Source organism: Lacerta agilis, chromosome 13 (genome assembly GCF_009819535.1).
Source record: "Lacerta agilis isolate rLacAgi1 chromosome 13, rLacAgi1.pri, whole genome shotgun sequence".
Lineage (NCBI taxonomy): Eukaryota > Metazoa > Chordata > Lepidosauria > Squamata > Lacertidae > Lacerta > Lacerta agilis.
This window is the reverse complement of record NC_046324.1, coordinates 45,861,818-45,885,641: the sequence shown is the minus strand read 5'-3', so window position 1 is coordinate 45,885,641 and position 23,824 is coordinate 45,861,818. Positions and strand designations below refer to the sequence as shown.

The 23,824-nt window shown below is 45.1% G+C and overlaps 1 protein-coding gene across 2 annotated transcripts; it reads right to left on the bottom strand.

Annotated features, from left to right (window-relative positions):
* Positions 1–443: 443 nt before the first annotated feature.
* Positions 444–23,640, bottom strand: TOP3A (DNA topoisomerase III alpha). 2 transcript variants are annotated; one of them, XM_033166557.1, is made up of 19 exons: positions 23,130–23,640; positions 22,409–22,468; positions 21,414–21,487; positions 21,150–21,225; positions 19,556–19,664; positions 17,981–18,124; positions 16,943–17,113; positions 16,400–16,500; positions 15,362–15,436; positions 11,858–11,940; positions 11,033–11,240; positions 9,886–10,071; positions 8,951–9,080; positions 8,446–8,559; positions 8,190–8,355; positions 6,753–6,896; positions 6,045–6,167; positions 2,834–3,540; positions 444–1,553 (listed from the first exon to the last, which is right to left on the bottom strand). In XM_033166557.1, the coding sequence occupies exons 1-19, from the start codon at positions 23,316–23,318 to the stop codon at positions 1,369–1,371; spliced, it is 3,045 nt and encodes a 1,014-aa protein (XP_033022448.1). In that variant the 5' UTR covers positions 23,319–23,640; the 3' UTR covers positions 444–1,368. The 2 variants fall into 2 exon arrangements, with proteins under 2 accessions (XP_033022448.1, XP_033022449.1); XM_033166558.1 differs by having other exon boundaries at positions 444–1,547.
* Between the last annotated feature and the right edge of the window lie 184 nt (positions 23,641–23,824).

Genomic DNA, 23,824 nt, shown 5'->3' with positions numbered 1-23,824 from the left:
GAGCTTTGCACTTTCAGAGTGGTGAGGAAAGGCTTGAAAGTACAGTGGTGTCCTGCTAGACGAAAATAATTCGTTCTGCAAAAATTTTCGTCTAGCGGGTTTTTCGTCTTGCGGAGCGGCAATGACAGCCGCGCTCCGCAAAACGAAAAAAAAAGACAAAAAAATTTCGTCTTGCGAGGCAGCCCCATAGACTTTTTCGTCTAGCGGGGCAGCCTTCCGCTAGACGAATGCCTTCGTCTAGCGGGGCACCACTGTAAGCAGGCAGCGTTTTAACAGAAACCCAGAAGCTAGTCCCGGTGGTTCCCGCCATAGCTACGTGCTTCACTCTTCCTTCCATGGAGAGATGGTGAGTTCTACACCATCTTTCACTGTGCAATCTGTGATACACTGGCTGTTGGTTATAAGACGAGGCACAATACCTGAACCTTACACCACACATTAAATTACCCAAACCAGTTGGTAATCAGGAAGCAGCTTGCTTTTAATGAAATGTTTACCAGACAGCAAAGTGAGCTGGAGAGATGTTGCCTGCATCCCATATCCTCCTTCCTCTTATATAAGGCTTGCTGTCCATCGTTTGGAGGAAGTAAAGGACTTCCCAGAATGCAGGTGGCATACCTAGTGGCGTTCAGTAAACATAGCTGTTGCGTTCTCCACCATTGTTAGTCCACTGACCTGTAACACTTTCTAGGGAAGAACAGCAGGCACGACAGCTCTTTCTAGTCACAAAACCTTTGTACTGGTTGACTATTGCTCTGGAAAAGCAACACACATAGTTCAGGACCCATGAAAAAGTAAGATGAGGGTTTGTAAATCACAGCCACAGCCTCCACCCAAAAAAACAGTAGAGCTATGCTCTGTAGTCTTGTCTGACGTCTCTTCTTGAGGGTGCGTTTGGCACAAGGTCTCGGACCGCACACCTCTTCAAGCCCAGTGTGTGACATTGGAAAGAAACAGGCAGTTCAAGCGAAATTATCTTTGCCTTCACAAGAATTCTGCTCACAGATCCGTAAAGAAGAGTTTGCTCCTTCCAAAGATTATATGGATTATAGAATAACTGACAGGAAATAAGAGTCTCTTGTGCTTTCTGTTTTTCAGACGGGGGGTGGGAGACATTGAAAGATAAAAAGGGAGATCTGTAGGCTGCTGCATAAAGAGGTGTTGGTGCGAAGACTTCCTACCGCCTCAAAATTGTCTTGACTCTTGAATGCATTACAGCTAAGAGAGCAAAGGCCTGGCCACAAAAGGAACCATGCTTGCAAGTAGGCTTCCAATATTCCAGGCAAACATTTCCTCGTTGCATTGTAAGAGTTCCCCCTCATCCTTCTGAAGGGATGTCCTGGGTCAAATTCTGGGGGCTGGGCTGCTTCAGTGATTCTGTGGACATGTCTTCCTGGTATGGCCAGGTTGGTGGCAAATCCCGCAAGTCCGTGGCCTCTTGGTAGTGGGCGCCTTTGCGGAAGAATCGCTGTCTGATCTTTTAGCCTTAGTTCCTGAGCCTCTCGTGTTCCCTTTGTTCGTGAAGTGGTTTGAAGGAAAGGTGGCGTCTGGGGATAAAGAGAAGGAAAACATTTAAGATTACTTCAATTGACAGAAGTGTGCCACAGAAGAGGGGTTTCCACTTTTTATTTATTTTTTTAGGTCTGTGGACACTTTGGAAATTTTGAGTGTGTATCTCTCCGCTCCCCCACTTTGAGACAGAGAAAGGACACACATGCACACTTTCCTTTTCCAAGGGATCTGGGTCAATGCTGGATCCTGTAGAATTAAATCTGAGCCTTTGAAAGTAAATAGTGTTGAAACTGGAAGTGGGAGATAGCTGAAAGAGGAAGTTGGAAGAGTGACACTACTTTACATATTTTTAACAGAGAAAAGGGTAACGATGTACACCACCACATGACCAAGGGGGTGGGCTTTCATGGACACCACAGGAAGACCTCAAGGGTGTCACTGCCCCCAAAAGGGGGCAATGTTGTTAGAATATAAGCAGCCAACTTATACAAGGCAGACCAAAGTATATTGTTGATGGTGGCATCTTGCCCGCCCCCCTCCTCAGCTCTGTGAGGGGTGGTCAGTGCAGTGTGATACCTGAATAATTTTTCCAGCCTGTTTACTCTAGTTCAGCTACACCTACAATAACCAGAGGGAAAAAACCTCTTTAGGGATTTGCCCTTTCCCCATCCTTGCTAGCCCAGAGCTGGTTAAACGGAGAGAGCGAGCAGCTTGAATACAGGACTGCTGAATTTCCCTCTGCTGCCAGCTGTGTGCTAAAACCTCAGAACAGGAAAATACAGTATTTTTAAAAGGGAAAGGTGGAATCTTCAAGGATCTAGCAGATCAGCTGGAACCTACTTGGGAAGGCAAGCGAAGCCACGTAGGATATTGGCAATTCCCTGCCATTTCAATCCAAAAAAGCACAGAGCTTCAAGTTACCTGCATTTGTATCCCACCATTCCTGTAAAGAGCTCAGATGGGGTGATGCAGGTGTGATTATACATCAGGGGTCAGCAACCTTTTTCAGCTGTGGGCCGGTCCACCATCCCTCAGACCATGTGGTGGGCCGGACAATATGGGGGGGAATGAACGAATTCCTGTGCCCCACAAATAACCCAGAGATGCATTTTAAATAAAAGGACACATTCTACTCATGTAAAAACACGCCGATTCCCGGACCGTCCGTGGGCCGGATTGCGAAGGCGATTGGGCCACATCTGGCCCACAGGCCTTAGGTTGCCTACCCCTGTTATACATCTTCCCCTGCCAGCTTTTCTCCTCCTAGGAAGCTTGCACAAACCGGGCTGTCCCACCCCCCCAAACCATCTAGACCCCTTACCTGGTGCCGTGTTTTCATCCACCCACTGGAAAAAGCCACACTGCTGTTCCCTTGGCTTGGAGCAGGTGTGGAACTGACGTCCTTTATTGGGTCCTTCTTTCTGAACAGTCCTAGTGATAGCAGGCTGGCCGCACCTGCACACAGCTCCTTGCCCACCTCCTCCTCCTCCAGGGTCAGAGCCATCACTCCAAGAGCGCCCTGAGCCCCTTTCCCCTCTACCGAAGGGGCCTGGAGGGGGTGCAAAGCCCCTGGGCATCCCAGTGTCCCTGCTGTCCAGTTGCTGATCGGCCCACAGGAAGAAGCCGCAGCTGCCAGCGCTGCATTTATAGAACTGCCTGCCTTGGTTGGGTCCTTCTTTCCGGACAGTGAGCAGCACAGCCTCCTCCCCACAGTTGCATACCACCGCGTTGTTCCCACTAGAACTGGCAAGCGCAGGGGGAGGATTTTGGGCGGCCCGTGCAGAAGGGCCTTGTGGAGCATTCGGGAGTGCCCTGTGGCTGTTCCGGTTGCTGTCGGTGCGGTCAGAGGAACGGTTGGCTTGTGAGAGGTTGCTTGCTTGGCTGGTCGTCTGCAAAGGTCTCGGTGGCCCTTGAAGGTATTTCAGATCCAGGATCTCCCTCAGGGTTTCATCGCAGCCTCCGATGCAGCCAACGAACTCCAGGGGCATTATGGCAGGGAGGCTGCCCCTCTTGAACTTCATCTTCAACCTAAACAACAGAGGTGTTACAAGTTAGCACTGGGCTTGTTCCTGGCCAGTGTAGACAGTAACAGCTAGTCCAGGGGTGGGGAAGCTGTGGCCCTCTGAACGTTGCTGGACTACAACTCCCATCATCCCCAACTCTTATTCGTTCGTGCTGGCTAGGGCAGCTGGGAGCAGCAGTACAACAACACCTGGAGAGCCACAGGTCCCCCACCAGTGAACTAGACCATACAGTGGTAACTTGGTTCTCAAACTTAGTCCGTTCTGGGAGTCCATTCGACTCCTGAAACCGTTCAAAAACCAAGGCGCGGCTTCTGATTGGCTGCAGGAGCTTCCTGCACTCAAGCAGAAGCCGTGTCGGACGTTCGGCTTCTGAAAAATGTTCGCAAACCGGAACACTTACTTCCGGGTTTGCGGTGTTCAGGAGCTGGTTTGTTCGGCAAATAAGGCATTCAAGAACAAAGACATTGGATTCTTATCTCATTATACATAACAAAGCTATCTTTAGCCATCTCACCCCTTGCTTTTCCCTGCAAGACTAATTACAGCTGTTAAGAGTCGTCAACAGGTTTTCCATACCTATCAGCTGATCACCCATTCCCACCACCCTTCTGAGCAATACCCCTCCCCACTCCCTCACTATATTTAAGGATCTGGTGACTTCTGTTTCAGTGTATCTGAAGAAGTGTGCATGCACACGAAAGCTCATACCAAGAACAAACTCAGTTGGTCTCTAAGGTGCTACTGGAAAGAATTTTTGATTTTGTTTTGACTATGGCAGACCAACACGGCTACCCACCTGTAACAAGATACCACTGTATTGTATTATTTACTAGATCACAGTCCAAGCAGTTGCCTCTAAGATTTTGTTCATTATAGCTGTCTTTAAGCAACTCTAGGCCTGCCAAGGAGAAGATGGAGCAGTTATCCTCTGCTGCTTCAGAGGCCAGGACTAAAACCAATGTTTGGAAATTTCAGGGAAGCAGATTTTGGCTGAACACTATGGAGAAGCTTCCTAACTGTAAGAACTGTTCAACGGTTGAACAGACCTGTGGGAAGCGACGGGATCTTTGCATACTGCATTGTAGATCCTGCACTGAGCAGGTGACTGGACATTCTAAGGATGCCTTGCCAGTCAGCTCCCAAGGTCCTGCAAAGAGGGCACTCTGCCTATTTGTGCAAGTAAAGGTCTTGCTTGGGAAGGAAACCTAACCCACATAGTGCAGGCCAGTTGGATTGTCTCCAATGTTAGTTTGCTCAAAACAGACCTCAGTTGGTTAGCTCATGGTGCTGATAACGCCAAGGTTGCAGGTTCAATCCCCATACAGGCCACCTGCGTATTCCTGCATTGCAGGGAATTGTACTAATGACCCTTCCAACTGTACAATTTTTTGGTTCTATTGTGAGTAGAAGTTTGTTGGCTATTATTATTGTTAATTAAATTTCTATACTGCTCTTCATCTGATGATCACAGGGCAGCTTACAATCAGGGTAGATTTGATTTAAATCACAATTTAAATCACTAGCCAGTCAGACTTGATTTAAATCATTTTTTTACAGAACGGTTCAACCCTGCTGGCATCCTCTTAATATTTACAACCTGATGAAGTTGTTTTTACAGTTCTATCAAAAATGACTGATTTGGTTCTACTATTAGAAATACATTGACAGATAATTATGAAATTACTGTGAGGTTTAATAAGTTAACTGCTTATATTTGCACAACTTTTCTGCTGTACTTTACTAAGGAGAGAAATAATCATTTCCTTAATAACAACTTAAACAATTTTTTTAACTAAAACAATATTATAGCGTATGTATCCATGTTTGTTAACTGATGTGGTTAAACGTTTTTTTGTTTTTGTTTTAAAAAAACAGACTGAGTTTTAGCACATATGAAAAACTTAAAACAAATCCTTATTTCCTGATGACTAGAATGTAACTTAAATAGAAAACTATCTTTAGAAAGATTTTTCATCCAAAAGCATTTTATTTTAAAAATCCGATTTAAATTTAAATGTGATTTTTTAATTTTTCTAAATAAAAATCGTTTGTTTTTGTCTACCCTGCTTATAATATTAAACTACAAAAACACATACCATGATGACAAACAAAAACAATACCCCCAGTGTCCTCAGCTACAACCTGTGTCCTGATTTTGCAGATTTGGCTGAGCATTTGGAAAATGTGGGACACTTGAACAACCTGTTTTACAATGAGGGGAATATTGCAAAAAAAAAAACACCTGCACCTCCCACTTCAATAGCTGCTGCTGCAGAACATGGGTCATGTGCCACTCCACAGCAGGGCAACCTCCTGCTACAATTCCCTCTAATGTGTGTGGGGAGCGGATCTATTACTTGACTGAACTGCAAATAAACATCTCCTGCCTCTCAGGAGAAAATTCCACCTGAATCTTCAACCACTTCAAAAACCTGCCGCAAGGTATGCGCCCCAAACTGTGACATGAATGGAACCAAAGTGCCTCCCCATCTTTAGGAAAACACTCACATGTGCACCGGATGTGGTCTGCACACTTCGCAGATGGAGTCGTCTTTGCTGACTTCCAGCACAGAATCGGGGAACCACACAGCAGATTTACAGGTGGGATAGCCCAAGCAGCTGAGGAAAAACCTGGGTTGTTGTTTTTTTAAAAAAGAAAAAGCATTAAAAGGAAACAGCAGAATAGGGGAGGAACTACGGGAGGGGCTGTAGATCAGTGGCAGAGCATCTGCTTTGCATGCAGGTGGTCCCATGTTCAAATCCTGAGAAGTGTATGTAGGGTAGAAATGTCAGGGTGACTAGCCCACAGAAAATTAACTACTCTTGATTCCCCATAGATATATCTGTGTGGCCAATTGTATATGGACTCTTCAGAGGCAGCGCAGGGAGCGGGGAAAGAACCCAAATCTCTTCCCCTGATGAATGCATCCCTGTCTGCCTCGGGCGGTGGGATCTTGCTAGGATCCAGATGTGGCAGCTCCCACCGCTGTGCCTGCCTGCCGCCCAACCCTCCCACTGCTGCCACCGCTTCTGGTGAGCTCTCACTGCCGCCGCCACCTCTCCTCACTTCCTGGTTACCAGGGGGGGTATGCTTCCCTCCTCTGCCACCAGAACAGCAGAAGAGGAGGAAACAGCAGGACCCCAGCTTTGGCAGGAGGGGGCAACTTCTTGTTTCTCTTCAGATGCCAAAACAGGGCGGGCCGCCCCTGTACTGACCCTCCATTCTTCTTGGTCTTCAAGACCATGTCGCTATTGCATTGTGGACATTTCCTAACAGGATCCGGCATTGCTGGGTAGATTTCTTCTTCTTGTGCAACGTGGGTCACTTCCCCAAAATACTGAGACAGAGCCTCATCCAGCCTGTAAAGACAAACAGACAAAGCTGCACTTGTTTTCCCTGGCTGCCAGCTGTTTCAGCTCAAAGGATTAGGGGGTTTATAAGTATTTGCACAGAAAACAAGACGCAGCCAAATCAGTGTTCGTTACTTAGCAGGAAAGATTGCGGAAGGCCATGCCAGAGACCCAGTTTCTGAAGGGAGGGACAAGATTCCTTAAATAGGCAAAGGGAGAAAAATTCTAGAGCAGGCATAGGGAACCTATGGCCCTCCAGAGGCTGTTGGACTCCAGCTCCCATCATCCCATGCTGGCTGAGGATGATGGGAGCTAGAGTCCTGCAACATTCAGAAGGTACCCCCTCCCACCCATACCTGTGCTAGATGAAGTGGCTCTTGCCAGGAAATAAATGTAGAAGACAAGAGAAAATGATGGGTAAAAAGAGAAATGGGAAGGAATGAAAGAATAAAAGCAAGTCTATTTTATCAGATGTATTAACTGCTCGCCTAACTTGGGAGGTATGAGTGAATACAGAAGAGCGTAATGCAGAATTATCTTTCCTAAGAGAGGCTAAAAGCAGTTTGAGAGGGGACAATAGGTGCATCAATTATTACAGAAAGGGCGTACATGTGAATACAGGCAGTGAGACACTCCCTGCAGACTGCCAATGTTATGAACGGACTGGGAGTGGACAGCTCACTCATAAAATAATTGCACTTCTTCTGGTATTTATTTACGCAATTCATCTTGTGCAAATAAATACCTATAGTAGTACAGCAACGCTGACCAAACCCAGTCTATATTCCATTATCCACTTCAGGAGTGGATGACCAGCAGCACTGATTTCATGTAGATGGCAAGAGTGGGGGGAATTAGGAGAGAGGGGTGGTGGTGGTAGCAGAAAGACAGAAAAGGGTTGCCCTGCTCAATTTTTTATCTGTGGCGCTGCCCACCAATAGCATGTAGCCCCCAACACATGGGTAGGCAAACTAAGGCCCGGGGCTGGATCCAGCCCAATCGCCCTCTAAATCCGGCCTGCGGACGGTCTGGGAATCAGCGTGTTTTTACATGAGTAGAATGTGTCCTTTTATTTGAAATGCATCTCTGGGTTATTTGTAGGGCATAGGAATTCATTTATTCCCCCTCCCCCCAAAAAATATAGTCCAGCCCCCCACAAGGTCTGAAGAACAGTGGACCTGGTCCCCTGCTGAAAGTTTGCTGACCCCTGCCCCGACAGGGGGGGGGGGAAAGGTTCCCCAGCCCTGACAAAGGCACCTTCCATTTACAAAATGAGTCCTAGAGAAGCAGGAAATGACTCACTTCTTTGCCTTCTCTACAGCTTCGATGAAGACTCGCTTATACTTCTGTATCTGCTCCCTCAGCACAAGAGATTTCTCCTTCCTCCCCTCGCAGATCAGCTTCAGGTCAGCTTCCAGTTCGGCTCGGAGGTCAGGCTTAGACATCTCGTAGCCCATGGCATCGTAGCCTGGAGGGTGGGGTGGGGAACACCTTGTGGTGAAGGAAAGGATGTGAGGAAGAGCGATGCTAAAAGCTCACTTAGAAGGCCCATCCTTACCTTCTACCAGCCCCATCCCCAGCTCCCCAGGAAGGAACCTCTGCTCTGGGGTGAGCCCCACGTACATGCGGGACTTGATGGTCTCAATGTGCTCTGCGTGGGTGGCATCTGTCCCTGAAAGTAATCGTTTCGGTTAGCACTCATCGGCAATGAGGGGCCTCCTGCCATTATTTCTCGCACAATACTGAGAACTGTATTCACTACTCACACGCTTGCTTAAAAGACTTGCAAACTGATGCATGTAATAAGCAGGGATACTGCATTTTGCCGCTCGCAACACTTACAGCGCAAATCAACCCCTGTACCTACCGTTCACCAGTATCCCCAGAATCCACAGCAACTTCCCCATTCACCTATCCTCCACTGCCCACTTTTATCACTAAAATGCCCACCCCACAATACGTTTAAGTTCTCCGCACACTGCCAAAGGTTTAGGCAGTGTGGTTTACTGAGCGTCTTGAGACATGTCATTACACTTCCCTTGAACTGCCTGTAGGGAACTAACCAATGCCATGCTTCTCCATGAGGGAAATGAGGTCAGCTTCTGTAAGCAGCTGGGGTGGGCTGGTCTCCCCATCCACCATCTCCACTGTGGTGGGCTGAAAGCGAGACCCCCTCTCATAAACTGGGATAACCTGTGGGGCAAGGGGAGAGAGAGACAGACAGACAGAGAAAGAAAGAAACGACACAGTGAGGAAAGTCTACATTTGGAGTTGCTTAACTTAGAAAAAAGAGAATAAGGGGCAATATCTGGTTTTCGACTTCGCTATATATCGCGATATACCGAAGTCATTGCGGATCAGTGCTTTGTTGAGTGAGATCTTCCTTTGCAGCACGGCTTGAGACCACATGGTGCTGCAACAGTAAAATGAGCCAGCTGACATCATGCTGATCTCAGGTGCTTGACAGGTGAGTGGGGAGCTCAGGATCTGGCCGGCTGGGTTGAAAAGGTTCCCTGCCCTCGTAATAATAGAATAATGAATGGTTTAGTTTATATAAAATGTGCAGAGATTTATGTCGTGAAAAGTAAACCATGGAAAGAGAGGAGGGAAGTCAGTGGTATTTTAAGGTTGTTTAAGTGAATTTTCTAAAATGTAAAACAGAAATTTAATAAAAATTATATATAGATATAAAACGAGAGAAAAGGTTCCCTACCCCGTGTGCTGGGCAGACGTTTGGCAGGATGGGATATTTTTTGGTTTGTTTGTTTTTAAATATCATGTTCTTATGAAAAGGGAGTAGAGTGTATGGATAGCCAACATATAGCTACCACCGGTCCTAAAAGCTCTGTTGGCACACCATACTGTTTCTGTAAATCTTTTTTCTTTTGACATTTACAAATGGAGGGGCAGATTTGGCCCAGGGGATCTCTGTTGCTGACCCCATACGGAACAAGTCCCACCTAGTCCTTGCTATGCGTGAAGGATCTTGCACCCTCACCTTATCGCTCCACTTCTCGTAAGGATAGACATCTAGGTAATTTCTGGCCAGGATCATCAGCCCATGAGCCACAAAGCGCTCGTTAGCAATGTCAATCTCCACGGTTGTTTCCTGTCCCTTCGCATCTTGTGAACAGCAGGCCAGGAAGTGGCGCACAATGAATTCATAGAGCCGCTGGTCATTCCCCTATTAACAGAGTGCAAAGGAAAATGTGAATGGCATTTGAGAGGACAACACAGCTTCTGGTTCAGTTCAGGGAGACAGCTTTGGGCAGGGTAGAAAACAGGTATATAATAAACAAAGATTTCTCTTCCTGCAGAAACAACAAGCAGCAAAGGATTCTAGAGTGTTTCACAAACTTCCCAATAGCCATGGGAAACTTGCATGCCTTCCTTGCACCTGAAATGGCCTGCTATTTAAAGCATGATAAGGCTGAGATTACTGTAATGTGCTCTGTCTGGGGCTGCCCTTGGCTTTGGAAGCCCCAGCTGGTCTGGAGGAGCATTGTTGGTCATTCCCCAAGTTGGCGAGGCTCATTTGACAACCAGAAAAAAACAAGCCTTTCGTGCAGGCATAGTCAAACTCGGCCCTCCGGATGTTTTGGGGACTACAATTCTCATCATCCCTGACCACTGGTCCTGTTAGCTAGGGATGATGGGAGTTGTAGTCCCAAAATATCTAGAGGGCCAAGTTTGCCTATGCCTGCTTTAGTGTTATCGGTCCAGTCCTGTGGAACTCTCTGCCAATAGAGATTCAGCAGGCACCGTGTTGACTTCTAAATGCCTGCTGAAAGCGATTCCATACTGCCAGGCCTATGCAGGCAATGAAGAATACATCCTTTCACAATGGTTAATTGATGCCTATTTTCAACCTTTGTTTACAGTTTTTATTGTCTTTTTAATGGTTTTGTTTCTATAAATCGCTTTGATTTAATTTCTACGACACAACACCATACAAATACTTAAATAAATTATAACGAGGCTCCACCATCGTGTTTCTCAATGAGGATAACCTGTCATGGCTCCTCTGACAAATGGCAGTTAGAAGAACAAGCCAGCCAGTCAGGTGTGCTCATTCTTAACAGGAAACAAAGCAACATCTGGTGTAATGAGCAAAGAAAAGAGCGACCTCATCCACATGGGCTCACCTGCAAATTACCCGCGTATTTTGTAGGATGAATAGGGGGGTGAGCCTGATCTGATTTAGTTCCACTACGTGGGGTCGGCCCACCCTGGTCTAGAATCCTTTGTGCAAAGGCTCCCCAGTGAGGGTCTTGTGTTTGAAGCTGCACCAAATTGGGGAGGTTTAGGTCTTTAGGGAAAATGTTGGTCTCTGTTCGAGGATAACTTATGTACCTTTAAAAAAGGAAATAAAGGGCCGTTTAAAAAATACAATTTATAACATAAAATAAGCATTACTTTTAAACAAATCTACATCTAATTTTGTTAAAAGGCTGAATGCTTTTAGTAGCAGGTATTAGCACTCAACAAGCCACAGACATAACACTGCTTTGGCCCTGTATACCTGGAGAAGTGTTTCCGGCCCCATCCTCCAGCCTGGACACTGAGATCCAGCTCCAAGGGCTGGTGGTTCCCTCCCTGCGAGAAGGGAGGTTACAGGGAACCAGGCAGAGAGCCTTTTTGATAGTCAGTTCTCCGCCCTGTGGAACACCCTCCCAGCAGATGTCAAACAGGTGAACAGCTATGTGACTTTAAAAGGACATCCGAAGGCAGCCCTGTTCAGGGATGTTTTTACTGTGTGGTGTCATATTGTGCTTTTTTTTTAGTTGGGAGCCTCCCAGAGTGGCCGGAACAACCTAGTCAGATGGGTGGCTAATAATAATAATAATAATAAACCATTAGGACTTCCATGTGATCCTGATCCATCGCTCATCTTCCATTGTGTCTGCTTCTGGAAATACTAACCTGAATGTTTTATACAACAAACACGCACAAACTACTGCAATTTTTACCCCTGAGTGTAGAGCTTCTCAGCAATTTTCATGGTTTCTTTGGCATTTATTTTCAGCTTACGGGAAGCCAACTTCTCAAGTTCCTATATCAGAGGCAGATGGGGAAAATATATGCTCAATGACTGCATTGCCAGAAGGTCAATGTGCAATTTAACATTAAAATAAGCTACGGTAGTCTATTAGCTTCAGAAAGACCATAACACGTCTAAAATACTAGAGAGCAGAAAGGGAACAGGCCAAATGTTTGAAGGATGGCATCCAACACCTCTTGACCCAATATCAATTACAAGATCTTCAGGTGATAATGAAGATGGATAAGGACTTCCGGCGGCGACGCCATTGCGGGTGGTCGTGGGCTGCTTCGGCTGCGAGGCGCCCAGTCCGTCCCGGGGGTTGGAGCCCCGCTACCGCAAAGCGGGGCTCCGGTGGGGTGCGGGAAGAGCGTCCTGCACCCTGGGCTCCCCGGCTGTGCCCGTTGTGGCTCCGAACCCTTCCCCCGCTCCCCCTGTAAAGGGGGAGTGGGGGTGAAGGGACGACGGAGCCGGGCTATAGGGGACATGCCCCAACCGGGATGCAAATGCGGCGACAAATCCTGTGATGAGCATCTAAGTTCTACCTGTCTTTAATGATCTGAAAGAACCCGGTGGTTGTGAGTACTTGATTGACTTTTATATCTTTGGAACGATCCGGGGAGAAGAAGAAAGGGAGCCTGCCTCCCTCCCTTCGGGAGAAGGAAAGAAAATAACCAGTTTAAGTGACTGCTGCTACAACAATGGATATAATGTGTCTGGAATTGGAAAATTGAGACTGCTGAGATTTCCCTCTGGGGATTAAGTGGGCAGAAAATATCTCCGTTTAAAGTTTTGGTCTTTACGCTCTGGCTTCAGAAAAATGGCGATGGGAAATTCGGACTGACGTGGGAAACAATTGAAACAAAGGAAGGAAAAGACAGGAATTGAAATTTGACACTCACCCCCTCCCCCAACATGCTGGACTTTGTGTTTGAACTTGTTTTGAACTCTGGACTAACGGACGAAGAAATGCTCACTGTCTTGAGACTGGAACTGCTCAATCGGAAATTGAAAGTCTTGAGTGGGATAATAAATAAAAAAAATCTACTTTCCACAGAGGAGGCTTTTCAAAAGTTTCACACAATGGAAGGAAACCTTGGCAAAGAGTTAGAAGGGATGCTTGAAGGATGGTCTGAAATGGCTGGGCGACTCTGGGAAAAAGAACCGTTCTTTGGGGGTGGCAGTCCCGGAACGGTAAAATCTGTAATATCCAGACCCCGAGGTGGGAGCTCGGGGGCAAGGGACGTGGAATTAAGATATCTACAAGAAGAAGAAGTATGGTACAAAGAAGCGGAGGAGCCCAGAAAAGAGGGGATGTGTATCCTGAAGCTCGATGCAAGGTTTGTAGTGAATGCTGCCTGGATCTGTGGACATTTGGGAAAAGAAGACAACTGGAAGATTGGATCCGGCGAAAGACAGAGAAAGATAATGGACAGGGGGTGTGGGGTGAAGTATTAAATGTAAAATTTAAATGGCTTGTTATGGTATCTGAAATCGGAGGGTGAAGGTTGTTAATTGTAAGTTTATCTTGATTAAGTAAGGAGATATTGAGATTTTATGTTAATAGCAGCATGATAAAGGACAGAAGAAATAAGTTTAGATTTTATAAGAATACTTTGTTAAGATTTATGTTAGAACATGAAGATTAAGATAATGGTGTTATCTTTATTTGAAGTTAAATTCTTTGTTTTTTTTTATAGAGAAAAGTTGTTATGAAAGTAAAATATAGTTTTAAAACCGAAGGTGAAAAGGCAGGGGAAGTCAAACGTCAAGATTCGAAAATAGAAATTTTTTTTCTTTAGGTATATAAACAAGAAGAAGAATCCTGGCAATATATGTATTTGTATATGTTATGTATTTGTAGGTGTGGGTTTGGGTCTGTGTTGTGTTATGAAAATGCTAATAAATTCTTCATAAAAAAAAAAAGATAATGAAGATGGATAAGAGGCGGGGGGGAAGCAGAAGGGGGGAAGTTGGTTTTGTTTGTTTGTTTTTGTTTTTACAAACTGTATAAGCTATCTACATGATATAAGCATAAGAGTATTTTTTTCCTGTGATACAAATCTTTGTATACATATATAATTCATAAATGTTGTATATCTTTTGTTTAAAGTATAATTATGAGAAAACTTAATAAAAATTATGTGGGGGGAAAAGAGGCACTTAAGAGATTGTCTCTTCAGGTCCGATGCAGAAAGGGATTTAACCACGATTGCCTCTACCAAAAGTTCACCATGGCTCCCACTTATCAAAACGGAGCACACCCGAGCTAGTTATTTGACAAAGCTCCCATTTGCCATACTAAGAATTTGTTTTTACAGAATTACGATTCCATTCGATGCCCTCGGTGGTGGTGGATGGTTGGTATGGCAAAGTACAGTACAAGGAGAGACTTTGTCTGTGTGGGCAACCTTGCGTAGAGGACCTGTACCACTATTTATTGCAATGCCCGCTATATATAGAACCAAGACACCGATTTATAAAACCACTGCTCATGAATGGAACACACTCGAACAGGGTGGAAAGGGTGAAATGGCTGCTGAGTGATACTGATGACTTCGTAATTTATAAAGTAGCACTATATGCATTGGCAGCTAAGAAGATCAGGAGAAAAGAACTAAATAAAATAGCGGTCAATTGCAAAGGTGATTCGGATACTTAAGCTGGCACATTCTACCTGAGAACCCCTTGCTATTCTATCGTATGCAACAAATAATTCTTAGCAGACGTGATCGTGGTTTATTGTATCTGCAGCGCCTGATGTTATTATGGTTATTATTGCTTTTCTTTTTGTTCCCTTTGTGAATGATGCAATGGCCTTTGGCTAGCGCAATAAAGTTTATGATGATGATGAAATACTAGAGAGGGCTTCCCCAACCAGATGCCCTCCAGATGTTGTTGGACTGCAGCTCTCATTAGCCCTAGCCAGCTCGACCAACAGCCAGGAGTGATGGGAGTTGTAGTCCAGCAACATCTGGAGGACACCAGGTTGGGGAAGACTGTTCTGGTAAACACGCCAAACTCTGAAAACTGTAGCACTGGTGTCTCAGCACCAAGAAACAGCAGGCCTGATAGTCACATATTTCAATTAGTAAAAGACAGAAGCAGCATGTTCCAAAAGCTTTGCAAGTGGCATAGGGCAACGTCAGAGCTTTTCAGACTTATCAATACTTCCCAGTTTCTCCTGTATGTTGTACTTGATAAATATTCCACGAGTTCTAAAGCTGAGGAATTCAAGGGTTTAGCCTAAGGAACCCAAATCTTTCATACATTCAAAAAGAGAATATTTGTAGTGAGCCTCTTTCTATGAGGCTTTCCAAAAGGACATTGATTCAGAATACGAAGTCAAGTAATAAGAGCTCTTGATTAGTTGCTCTCTTGAGAGCCATTTCCGTTACGTCCTAATGCCAGGACCCTCTTTTCATATACATACCACGGTGTCTAGTGGCAGGGGTCTCCATTTACTCCTTGGTCTGCTTCCGATCTCCACAACTGTGGCAACTGGATCCTAAGAGAAAAACAAGCGGCAAGAGTGAGCTCTCTCGGGGCCTTGGAATGCTAAGAGAATGTATAACATGTTATGAAAATGATTTACAGATGGTATTTAACTCCAGTAAAGTTAGCTAAGATGTATCATGGTTTGAGTACTGAATGCTGAAAATGTAAACAAGTAGAAGGTACCTTCTATCATATGTGGTGGACGTGCCCAAAGGTAAAGGACTTCTGGGAGAAGATTTATAATGAGCTTTAAAAAGTTTTGAAAAACACATTTACTAAGAAACCAGAGGCCTTTCTGCTGGGCATGACCAACTATGAAATTCCCAATAAAGATAGAACATTTTTTATGTATGCCACAACAGCTGCTAGGATTCTGATAGCTAAAAACTGGAAAACCGAAGAATTAACAACAGTGGAAGACTGGCAGATGAAGTTGATTGAATACATGGAATTCGCAGAACTGACCGCGAAACTCCGAGACCAGAGGGAAGAAACGGTGCAGGAAAATTGGAAGAAATTTAAAGACTACTTGAAACAACGTGAAAAGATAGACATTTGAAATTGAAAGCAGAGGACATTTAAGGCTACAGTAATGCCAGAAGTTAGATTAAGTTAGGATATAAGAAGTAGCTAGAATTATGTTATGTTTATTTTTACTAGGATTAAGAATAGAGTTAAATGTTGATTAATGTTTATAACGATTAAGATGAGGTGAGAAGGAAGATTTTACAATGTTATAAAGTTACTAAAGAAGATTAGAAATGAACGCAGAAGAGAGGATGTGAGGAGGTCCCAAAATAATGTTTATAAATAGGATAAGGATAGTTAAATAAGTGTTTGTTTGTAAGATTTTTGTATTTTTTTGTAGTTTTTTTGTAGTTTTGTGTGTTTTTTATTGTTAAAATTTAATAAATTCTTAATTTAAAAAAAAGGAATGCTAAGAGAATGCAGACTGGACTATGTAGTTTCTTACCTCCATGCACATTTGGTAGAGAACAAGGCATGCTGTGTGGTTGAAGAGACGGTTCCTCTTCCAGCTGAAGTCCACAGTGCCTTCCTCATGGTCATGGGTCACTGCAGAGAGAAGGCAGATCACTTTTGAGACCCAGCGTCACAAAGGTCATACAACACAGAAGCAATGCACTCAAAGCAGGAGTGAGAAGCTTGTGGCTCTCCAGATGTTTTGGACTACAACTTTCATCATCTGTGGCCACTGCACATGCTAGCTGAAGTCCTCATCGTTGATATTTACATACAGAATTGTGCTGGGGGAGGGCGATTCCACTCAACCCCAACAGAGCACAAAGTTCAAAATTACGAGAAACACAATACATTTATTTGTGGGTAAAAGCAAGCTCCCATAGCGGCAGACAAATGTTTTGACAATGCAAACAATTTTTATAAACATAAAAAAAGTTTTTTTTTTTTTGCAATTTACATTATTTAATAGTAAAAGGTAATTTGCAAAACCTTTTTTTAATGTCTCGCTTCCTGCATTTGATATTCTGAAACATACCTTTAATTTTGTAGAACAACTCAGGAACAAAGGCCTGAATGGCTTTAAACCTTTCCACCACAAACCCCAGTGTTGGGAACTGACAACTTCCGTAGCTGATCAGCTGTTCTGCTAAAACGTTGGGGAAGAGTTTCTGGAACCTCAAAGTCTGGAATCGGGTGAAGGCAGCACCTAGGCAGAGAAGAGAAAACAAGCCAAATGGCTGTGCATCCATCTGTACTGAAGAGAGAGGTGTTACTACACAGGACTAGCCATGAGAGTATGTTTCTAGTACAGTGGTACCCCGCAAGATGAATGCCTCGCACAACGAAAAACTCGCAAAACGAAAGGGTTTTGCGAGTTTTTAGTTGACTCGCGAGACGAATTTGTCTATGGCTGTGCTTCGCCAGACGAATTCGTCTTGCGCAGTACCACTGTAAGCCGGCACCGGACCACGCCGCGCCGTTCTTTAAAGCTTCAGCGAGCAAACAGCAGAGCTGCTGTTCACCCGCTGCAGCCTTAAAACGCGGCGCGGCGCGGCTCCGGTCGGAAGGGGCCCCGGCCGATCGCGCCCGCCATCTTGGGTGGACTGCGCATGTCCGTAGATGCGCAGTCCACCCAAGATGGCGGGCGCGATCAGCCGGCGCCCCTTCCGACCAGCGCCCCCGGACTGTTTTTCCCATAGGAACGCATTAATTAAATTTTAATGCGTTCCTATGGGAAACGGTGCCTCGGAAGATGAAATTTCCGCAAGACAAAAAGTCTTGCGGAACGAATTAATTTCGTCTTGCGAGATACCACTGTACTTAAGTTTTTTTTTTTTTTAAACACAACTGAAAATATAACAAGCAGTGCATTACCAGAAAGCTCACAATTTTGGGAAACACACCACATGCAGAGCAAAATACCTGTGCTTTGAAAGACCTTTCCCAATAATATGCTAGTATCATCTTTATACTGACTTATGCCCCAATATCCATTGTGAGTATCCACATAGCATGAGAGGTGAGAGGTGTTTATATGCGGATGAACTACCCCTTATGCCTTTCGCTCCCATACCTATCCTGAGATCCAACTCTTGTCTGACATCCACAGCATCGCTAATATTCTGATTGGGCTGGGTGAGATTCTCACAGGCAGTTCTGATGGCACCAGGCGTGATCTCGGAGAAGCGAGCTCGGAATACCTGGAGGCTCGGCTTCACTGTCCACCAGAGAGAGAGATTAATGGCAGATTTAGACTGAGGGAGCAACATGATTAAAATAATTTAAGAAATCTCAGTAACATCCCAGTGGTCCACAAAACATAAGCTGACATCTTTGCCTCATCTAGTGCTATTGTTAAGAAGGTGCTTTTAAGTCGATTTAATAGGCCATGGTAAGAATCAGAAAATGCTTTTAAGGCATGTTGGGCTCAAGGCCCAATAGATTAATAATCCTTAAACTGTGGCTTGTGGACCACCACTGGTCCAGATGTGCTTTTGGGTAGTCCGTAAGACCATCTCAAAAAGAGGAAATACTGCTGAAGGTAATTTCCAAAGACAAACTAAATAAGAGTTTGTATCTATTCCTTTGTTCCACAAATAGGATTGGTTCATGCCAAATTCTGAATTAAAACTCAGCTCATTCTACACTCCGAAGCAGCTGCATTTGCACAGAGTAAAGGGGAAGCAGATGGCAAGCAGATGTTTCTTCCTATTCACATGCTTTGCAGCACAGATACTGTCAGGGAACTGCCATCGGCTCAGCACAGTGGGGGGTGACAAGGGCTTGGGATGTTACAGAGAACCCCGACAACACCTACGGAGCAGCACTTCTCCCAGTGGGGGCAGCAATGAGACCTCAAGCGGGGAAGGGGAGGTTTCTCAGGGAACCAGCAGCGAAAGCTCTAAGGACGGGAGAGAGCCCTTGCGCCCCGTGGGCGCAGAGGGTCACACGCTACTTCCGTCACCCCAATTGCACAGAGGGGTGCCACATAGGGCAAGGAGGAGGAGATTCCGCATCCTGCGCCTTTTTTGCTGGGGGGGGGGGGGTAACCAGAAAGGGGCACTCCCGGATGCTGCTGATGGATGAGACAGACGTGTATTTTGTTAGCTCTGCACTGTAAATAGTTTTGCACAATAAAACTACAAAAAGAAGCAACGGAATCAGCTGGTTACTCATGAGCAACTAACTGGGAACCTTACAGATACTATGAAGCAGGACCAACTCTTAACTGAAGCACACAGTATAGCTGCGTCAGAATGCAAAGGAGCCAAATTCCAAAAGCCTTGTCTATGGCTTCCCAGGTAGATATTAGAAAATGTGATGGTCCACAGAATCCACAGCAAACTAGAACAATGGTCAGGGTCACAATGGCTACACTATAAAACCCAGTGCTGCATGTATCACTGTGCAAGAGTGGGAGAATTCGGAGCAGGCTCAGAGGCCTAGATTATTAGGCACCACATTCTCTGCTTTTGGTCCACTATAATACAAGCATTTCAGGTGGAAGGGGGGGGGGAATCACTGCATTGAAAAGACGGGCTGCATCCTGGAAGACTCTGCTTTAAGGAAGAGGGTTGGTCTACGTGCATTTCACTGACCTAGGATTCTGTTAAGGAGGGTCACATTCTCACACCACAACCCCACACACCTGCTTTGCAAACGTTAATGATCTCGAAGCCGATGTTCTCTCCTTCGCGATCGCAATCCGTCCAGATCACCAGAGCCTGGCACTGCTGAACTTCTCGCTCAAGTGTTCGCTGGAATAAGTAGTGGGTCAAGATGAGAGAACGGGGAAATAAGCCACCCACAATGCTGCTGGTTTTAATTGCTGCCTACCACGTAATCAGCAGGTGGCAAGGACACAGAACACGTTTCTACAGTTAACAGGCAAGACACACCATGCTCCCAGGCTTAGGCCAAAAACAATGGGACTTACTTCCAAGTACACATGCGTAGGATTTTGCTACCACAAAGAAATCTATGCACACCTACCTAATCTCACTGATTTCGGTGGGGATTACTCCAAAGCAAGCATGCACAGAATCGGGCATTTCAGGGGAAATGTGAGAACAGAAGATACCACTTCTCCCTTTGCCTTCTCTGGCTTTCGTATTATTATTATTATTATTATTATTATTATTATTATTATTATTATTATTATTATTATTACATTTATTTACTGCTGTATTGTAGATTTCATTTTAACAATATATTGTTAACAATTTTAACAAGCTATTTATGTTTTAATTGTTATTGTTTTGTGTCAGCTGTCAATCTGGTGCCCTACAGGTGTTTTGAACTACAATTCCCATCATGCCCAGATGGGGCTTCTGCTAAGATGTAATCCAAAACTGCTGGAGGGCACCAGACTGGAGAAAGCTGTTCTACATAACTGTTAAGTTGTGGAGGCTGCGGACTCTCCTTCCTTGGAGGTTTTAAGCAGAGGCTGGCTGGCCATCTATCATGGATATTTTATTTGAGATTACTGCATTGTGGGGTTGGACTAGATGACCCTTGATGTCCCTTCCGATTTTACAAGTCTATGATTCTAAGTTGCCTTGTGAGTACTAATTAGTGGAAAGATGGTGCACATTTAAAATAAAGAGTTCCCATGTGCCTCAGAGTATGCAGCCAATCGGAAGCTGAAGAAGCCCTGTCAGACGTTCGATTCCAAAGAACGTTATCAAACCAGAACATTCACTTCCAGGTTTGCAGCGTTCAGGAGCCAAAACGTTCGAGTACCAAGGCGTTCGGGATCCAAGGTACAACTGCACAATGTTTTACCTTCCCCCCCAATCACCTACTAGCCAGTTTTAAAGGGGGGAAATTGGAGCCTGCTATATAGAGACCTGGTGAGGGAGTTCAGCTCTGATTACAGACTGACATGGTTTATATCCCATTGCATGGATTTGCAAGCCCCAACATTTCTGACCCACAGGACAATGCGGAGGCAGCAATTGTGACATTTAAGGTGTCTGGCCTTGGAACAGAATGCCTCGAGTCATAATTTGTGAACAAGAAAGGAGCCAACAATACTGCAGAGTGCAACTGCAAGTTCAAGCTATCGTAACAGTTTGGAAAAAAGGCCCGTTCAGATAGCGGGCAAACTTGCCCCTGCTGAAGGTACAAGGGATGCTACTGGAAAATATTACTAGGCAAAGATCCTCAGATAGAGATTACAGGATGGTAGAATGGTAGAGGGTAACAACAGTTACAGCAGAAAGCATTGCAGCAACACAAACCTTAATGTCCATATAGTTTTCAGGGCAGAACGTCTCAATTTCGGCATCAAAGAGGACAAGTGGATTGCAGCTGTGCCTGAGTTTTAGCAAAATATACAGTCAAACAACAACAGACAAAAGCAGGCAGCAAGTCTAAAGAAATGCCTTCCACTTTCTAAACACATCTGCTGCGGTAAAGGTAACAACTTCCTACAGCTTCTATTCAAAATCTCAGCATGTAACTGTAGAAATATGAACTATCCTCAGAGACCCACTCATACATACCATTTTCGAAACGGAATCTTAAAGTCTTGAGTCAGCAAATGTCCAGAAACAGAAGTCATCACTACAGCTACATTCTGCAGAAGCCAGAGGAACAAGGGTTATTCCCTGTCAGAGCCAAAGAAATGCTTAAAACCCTCCGCCCATAGTGGGCTTCTAAGATAAAGTCCTCTCAGGCTCATTGTAAAGAGATCCTAAAGAAGAACCAGAGACACTTTCCAAATTCAAACATTTTCAGTTTGTGTTTGCGTTTGTGTATACACACACACACACACACACACAAATGTGGTAAAACATGCTTCACAATTACAAGGGGGAATTTATGAAAAATACTTATTCTATATTGGCTCAGTCACTTCCACAGAATGGAAGTTGGCAGAATCCCAAAGGACATGCTCTATGGCAGGCTTCCTCAAACTCGGCCCTCCAGATGTTTTGAGACTACAATTCCCATCATCCCTGACCACTGGTTCTACTAGCTAGGGATCATGGGAGTTGTAGGCCAAAAACATCCGGAGGGCCGAGTTTGAGGAAGCCTGCTCTATGGGGAGCTGGCTTCGGGTACCAGGCCCGTTGGCAGACCATCGCTGTGTTAAAAAAAATGTCTGCAAATGTGACGTGAAGGCTGGCAACATCAACCCCACTGTGCGGGAATCTCTTGCATGAGACACTAGTGCCTGGAGACAGACAGACCGTCAGGTTGTGTATCTGTAGAAAGTGACCAGAGGAATGACCACTGGGAGGAGCACAGAGAGAAGAACTGCTGTGGTGCATCTGCACTGATTCCTGGGGTTGACCTCACTTACTGAAGTAAGCCTCAGTGAATTCAGCAGGACAGGACTTACTTCTGAGTAGACATGCTTCAGACTGTGCAGCAAATCTGTAGTAACTACCACTACCTTTTGATGTGGATTAGAACCCGCCTCTCTTTCTCGCTCACACACAGTTTCATCAGATCAGTAGCAAAGCACAATGGTAAAGGATAGCTGGATACATACCTGGCCAAACATATGATACTGGCATTCGTAGATCTTGTTGAACTTGGAAAACCCTTCTCTCTAAAAAGGAATTCCAGGACATAACAAATTAGATCGATACGTAGCTAAGATGTGTAACGTTTACAATGAGGGTAATCCTGTATAAAATTATTCCCATCTGTAATTGTCAGGCACTGCTGAAGTCACGATAAGCATACATTCTGCTGTGCGTGCAATAACTGGGAAGACTGATATCTGGCATCTTTTGAGCATATCTACATGCAGCAAAATACATGTCGGCAATCGTCACAGGTTGCATACTATGCTCAGGATGGATATAGGTTTTTCCATACAGGAACACTGTCACACCAGAACCAGCCCTCAGCTGCCACCACACACTTCTTCAGGTATTAACAGTATCTGAATAATCTACATTTTTGACCAGCAGCACTGTACAACCTTTCGGTTTGATTCTTTTTGCGGACCAATATTTCATCAGGAGTGCTGTGTTTTAGCAGTATAGGTGGGCAGCTGTGTTGGTCTGCCATAGTCAAAACAAAATAGAAAATTCTTTACAGTAGCACCTTAGAGACCAACTGAGTTTGTTCTTGGTATGAGCTTTCGTGTGCATGCACACTTCTTTTAGCAGTATAATGAGTTTTACTCCCCTCCAACCAAACCTCAGGGTGGGGAAGACAACATTCAAATAAATAAATATTGTATCACTATTGCGCTCTCCTACCCTCCTCATCCTGCTGTTGGAAAGGATGTCTGCAATCCCTCTGGCAGCATCATTTTTCTCTGCCACGCAGAGAACCTTCTGGATGTTTCGGACCATCGTGCCCTCAGCAGCCTGAGAGAAGCAAAGACTCCAGGACCGGAAGAACAATCCAACTCCACAGCGGGCAAACAGTCTGCTCTGACCAATCATCCTGAGAGCTGGGCCCAATTCCCAGCCTGCCAAGCCATGACGGAGCCTTCTTCACAAGGCTGCCTTATCTGTTTATGAAGCCACCATGGAAACAACGGGATCAGCATCAAAAGTTGGTGAATACGGGATCAGAACCAAGTTTCGGATACAGAGGAAGACAGCTCACTTGCCACACGTGAAACGTGAAAGGTTGCAAAAACAGCCGGATGTTCTGATGTGCACAGGTTCCCATTTCTTACAAACGTGGACTTGCAAAGGGATGGACTTCTTTGACAATCCAAGGCTGTTGGACTAGGAACTGGGGTAGGGGGGCTTCCTCACCGGGAGGCCTGCCAACTGCCCGTTTCAAGATGAGACCATGCAAACCAGCACCAGACTGTGTTGCCCTCAGTGTCCAAGGCAGAGGAAATCCGTTTCACTGCCTGTCCCTGGTCAAAACACGATTCTGAACTTATCTGACCACTAGATCCTACTCCAGAGTGCAGGCATTTAAAACCGGGGGGGGG

Bases quoted from the DNA above. Each gene is read 5' to 3' on its own strand.
- TOP3A (XM_033166557.1), bottom strand. From the start codon at position 23,318: ATGATTGGTCAGAGCAGACTGTTTGCCCGCTGTGGAGTTGGATTGTTC. The intron at 8,356-8,445 runs GTAAGGATGGGC...CCCACCCTCCAG, and splicing joins GGGGATGGGGCTGGTAGAAG to GCTACGATGCCATGGGCTAC. The intron at 1,554-2,833 runs GTAAGGGGTCTA...CCTTCTCTTTAT, and splicing joins GGATGAAAACACGGCACCAG to CCCCAGACGCCACCTTTCCT.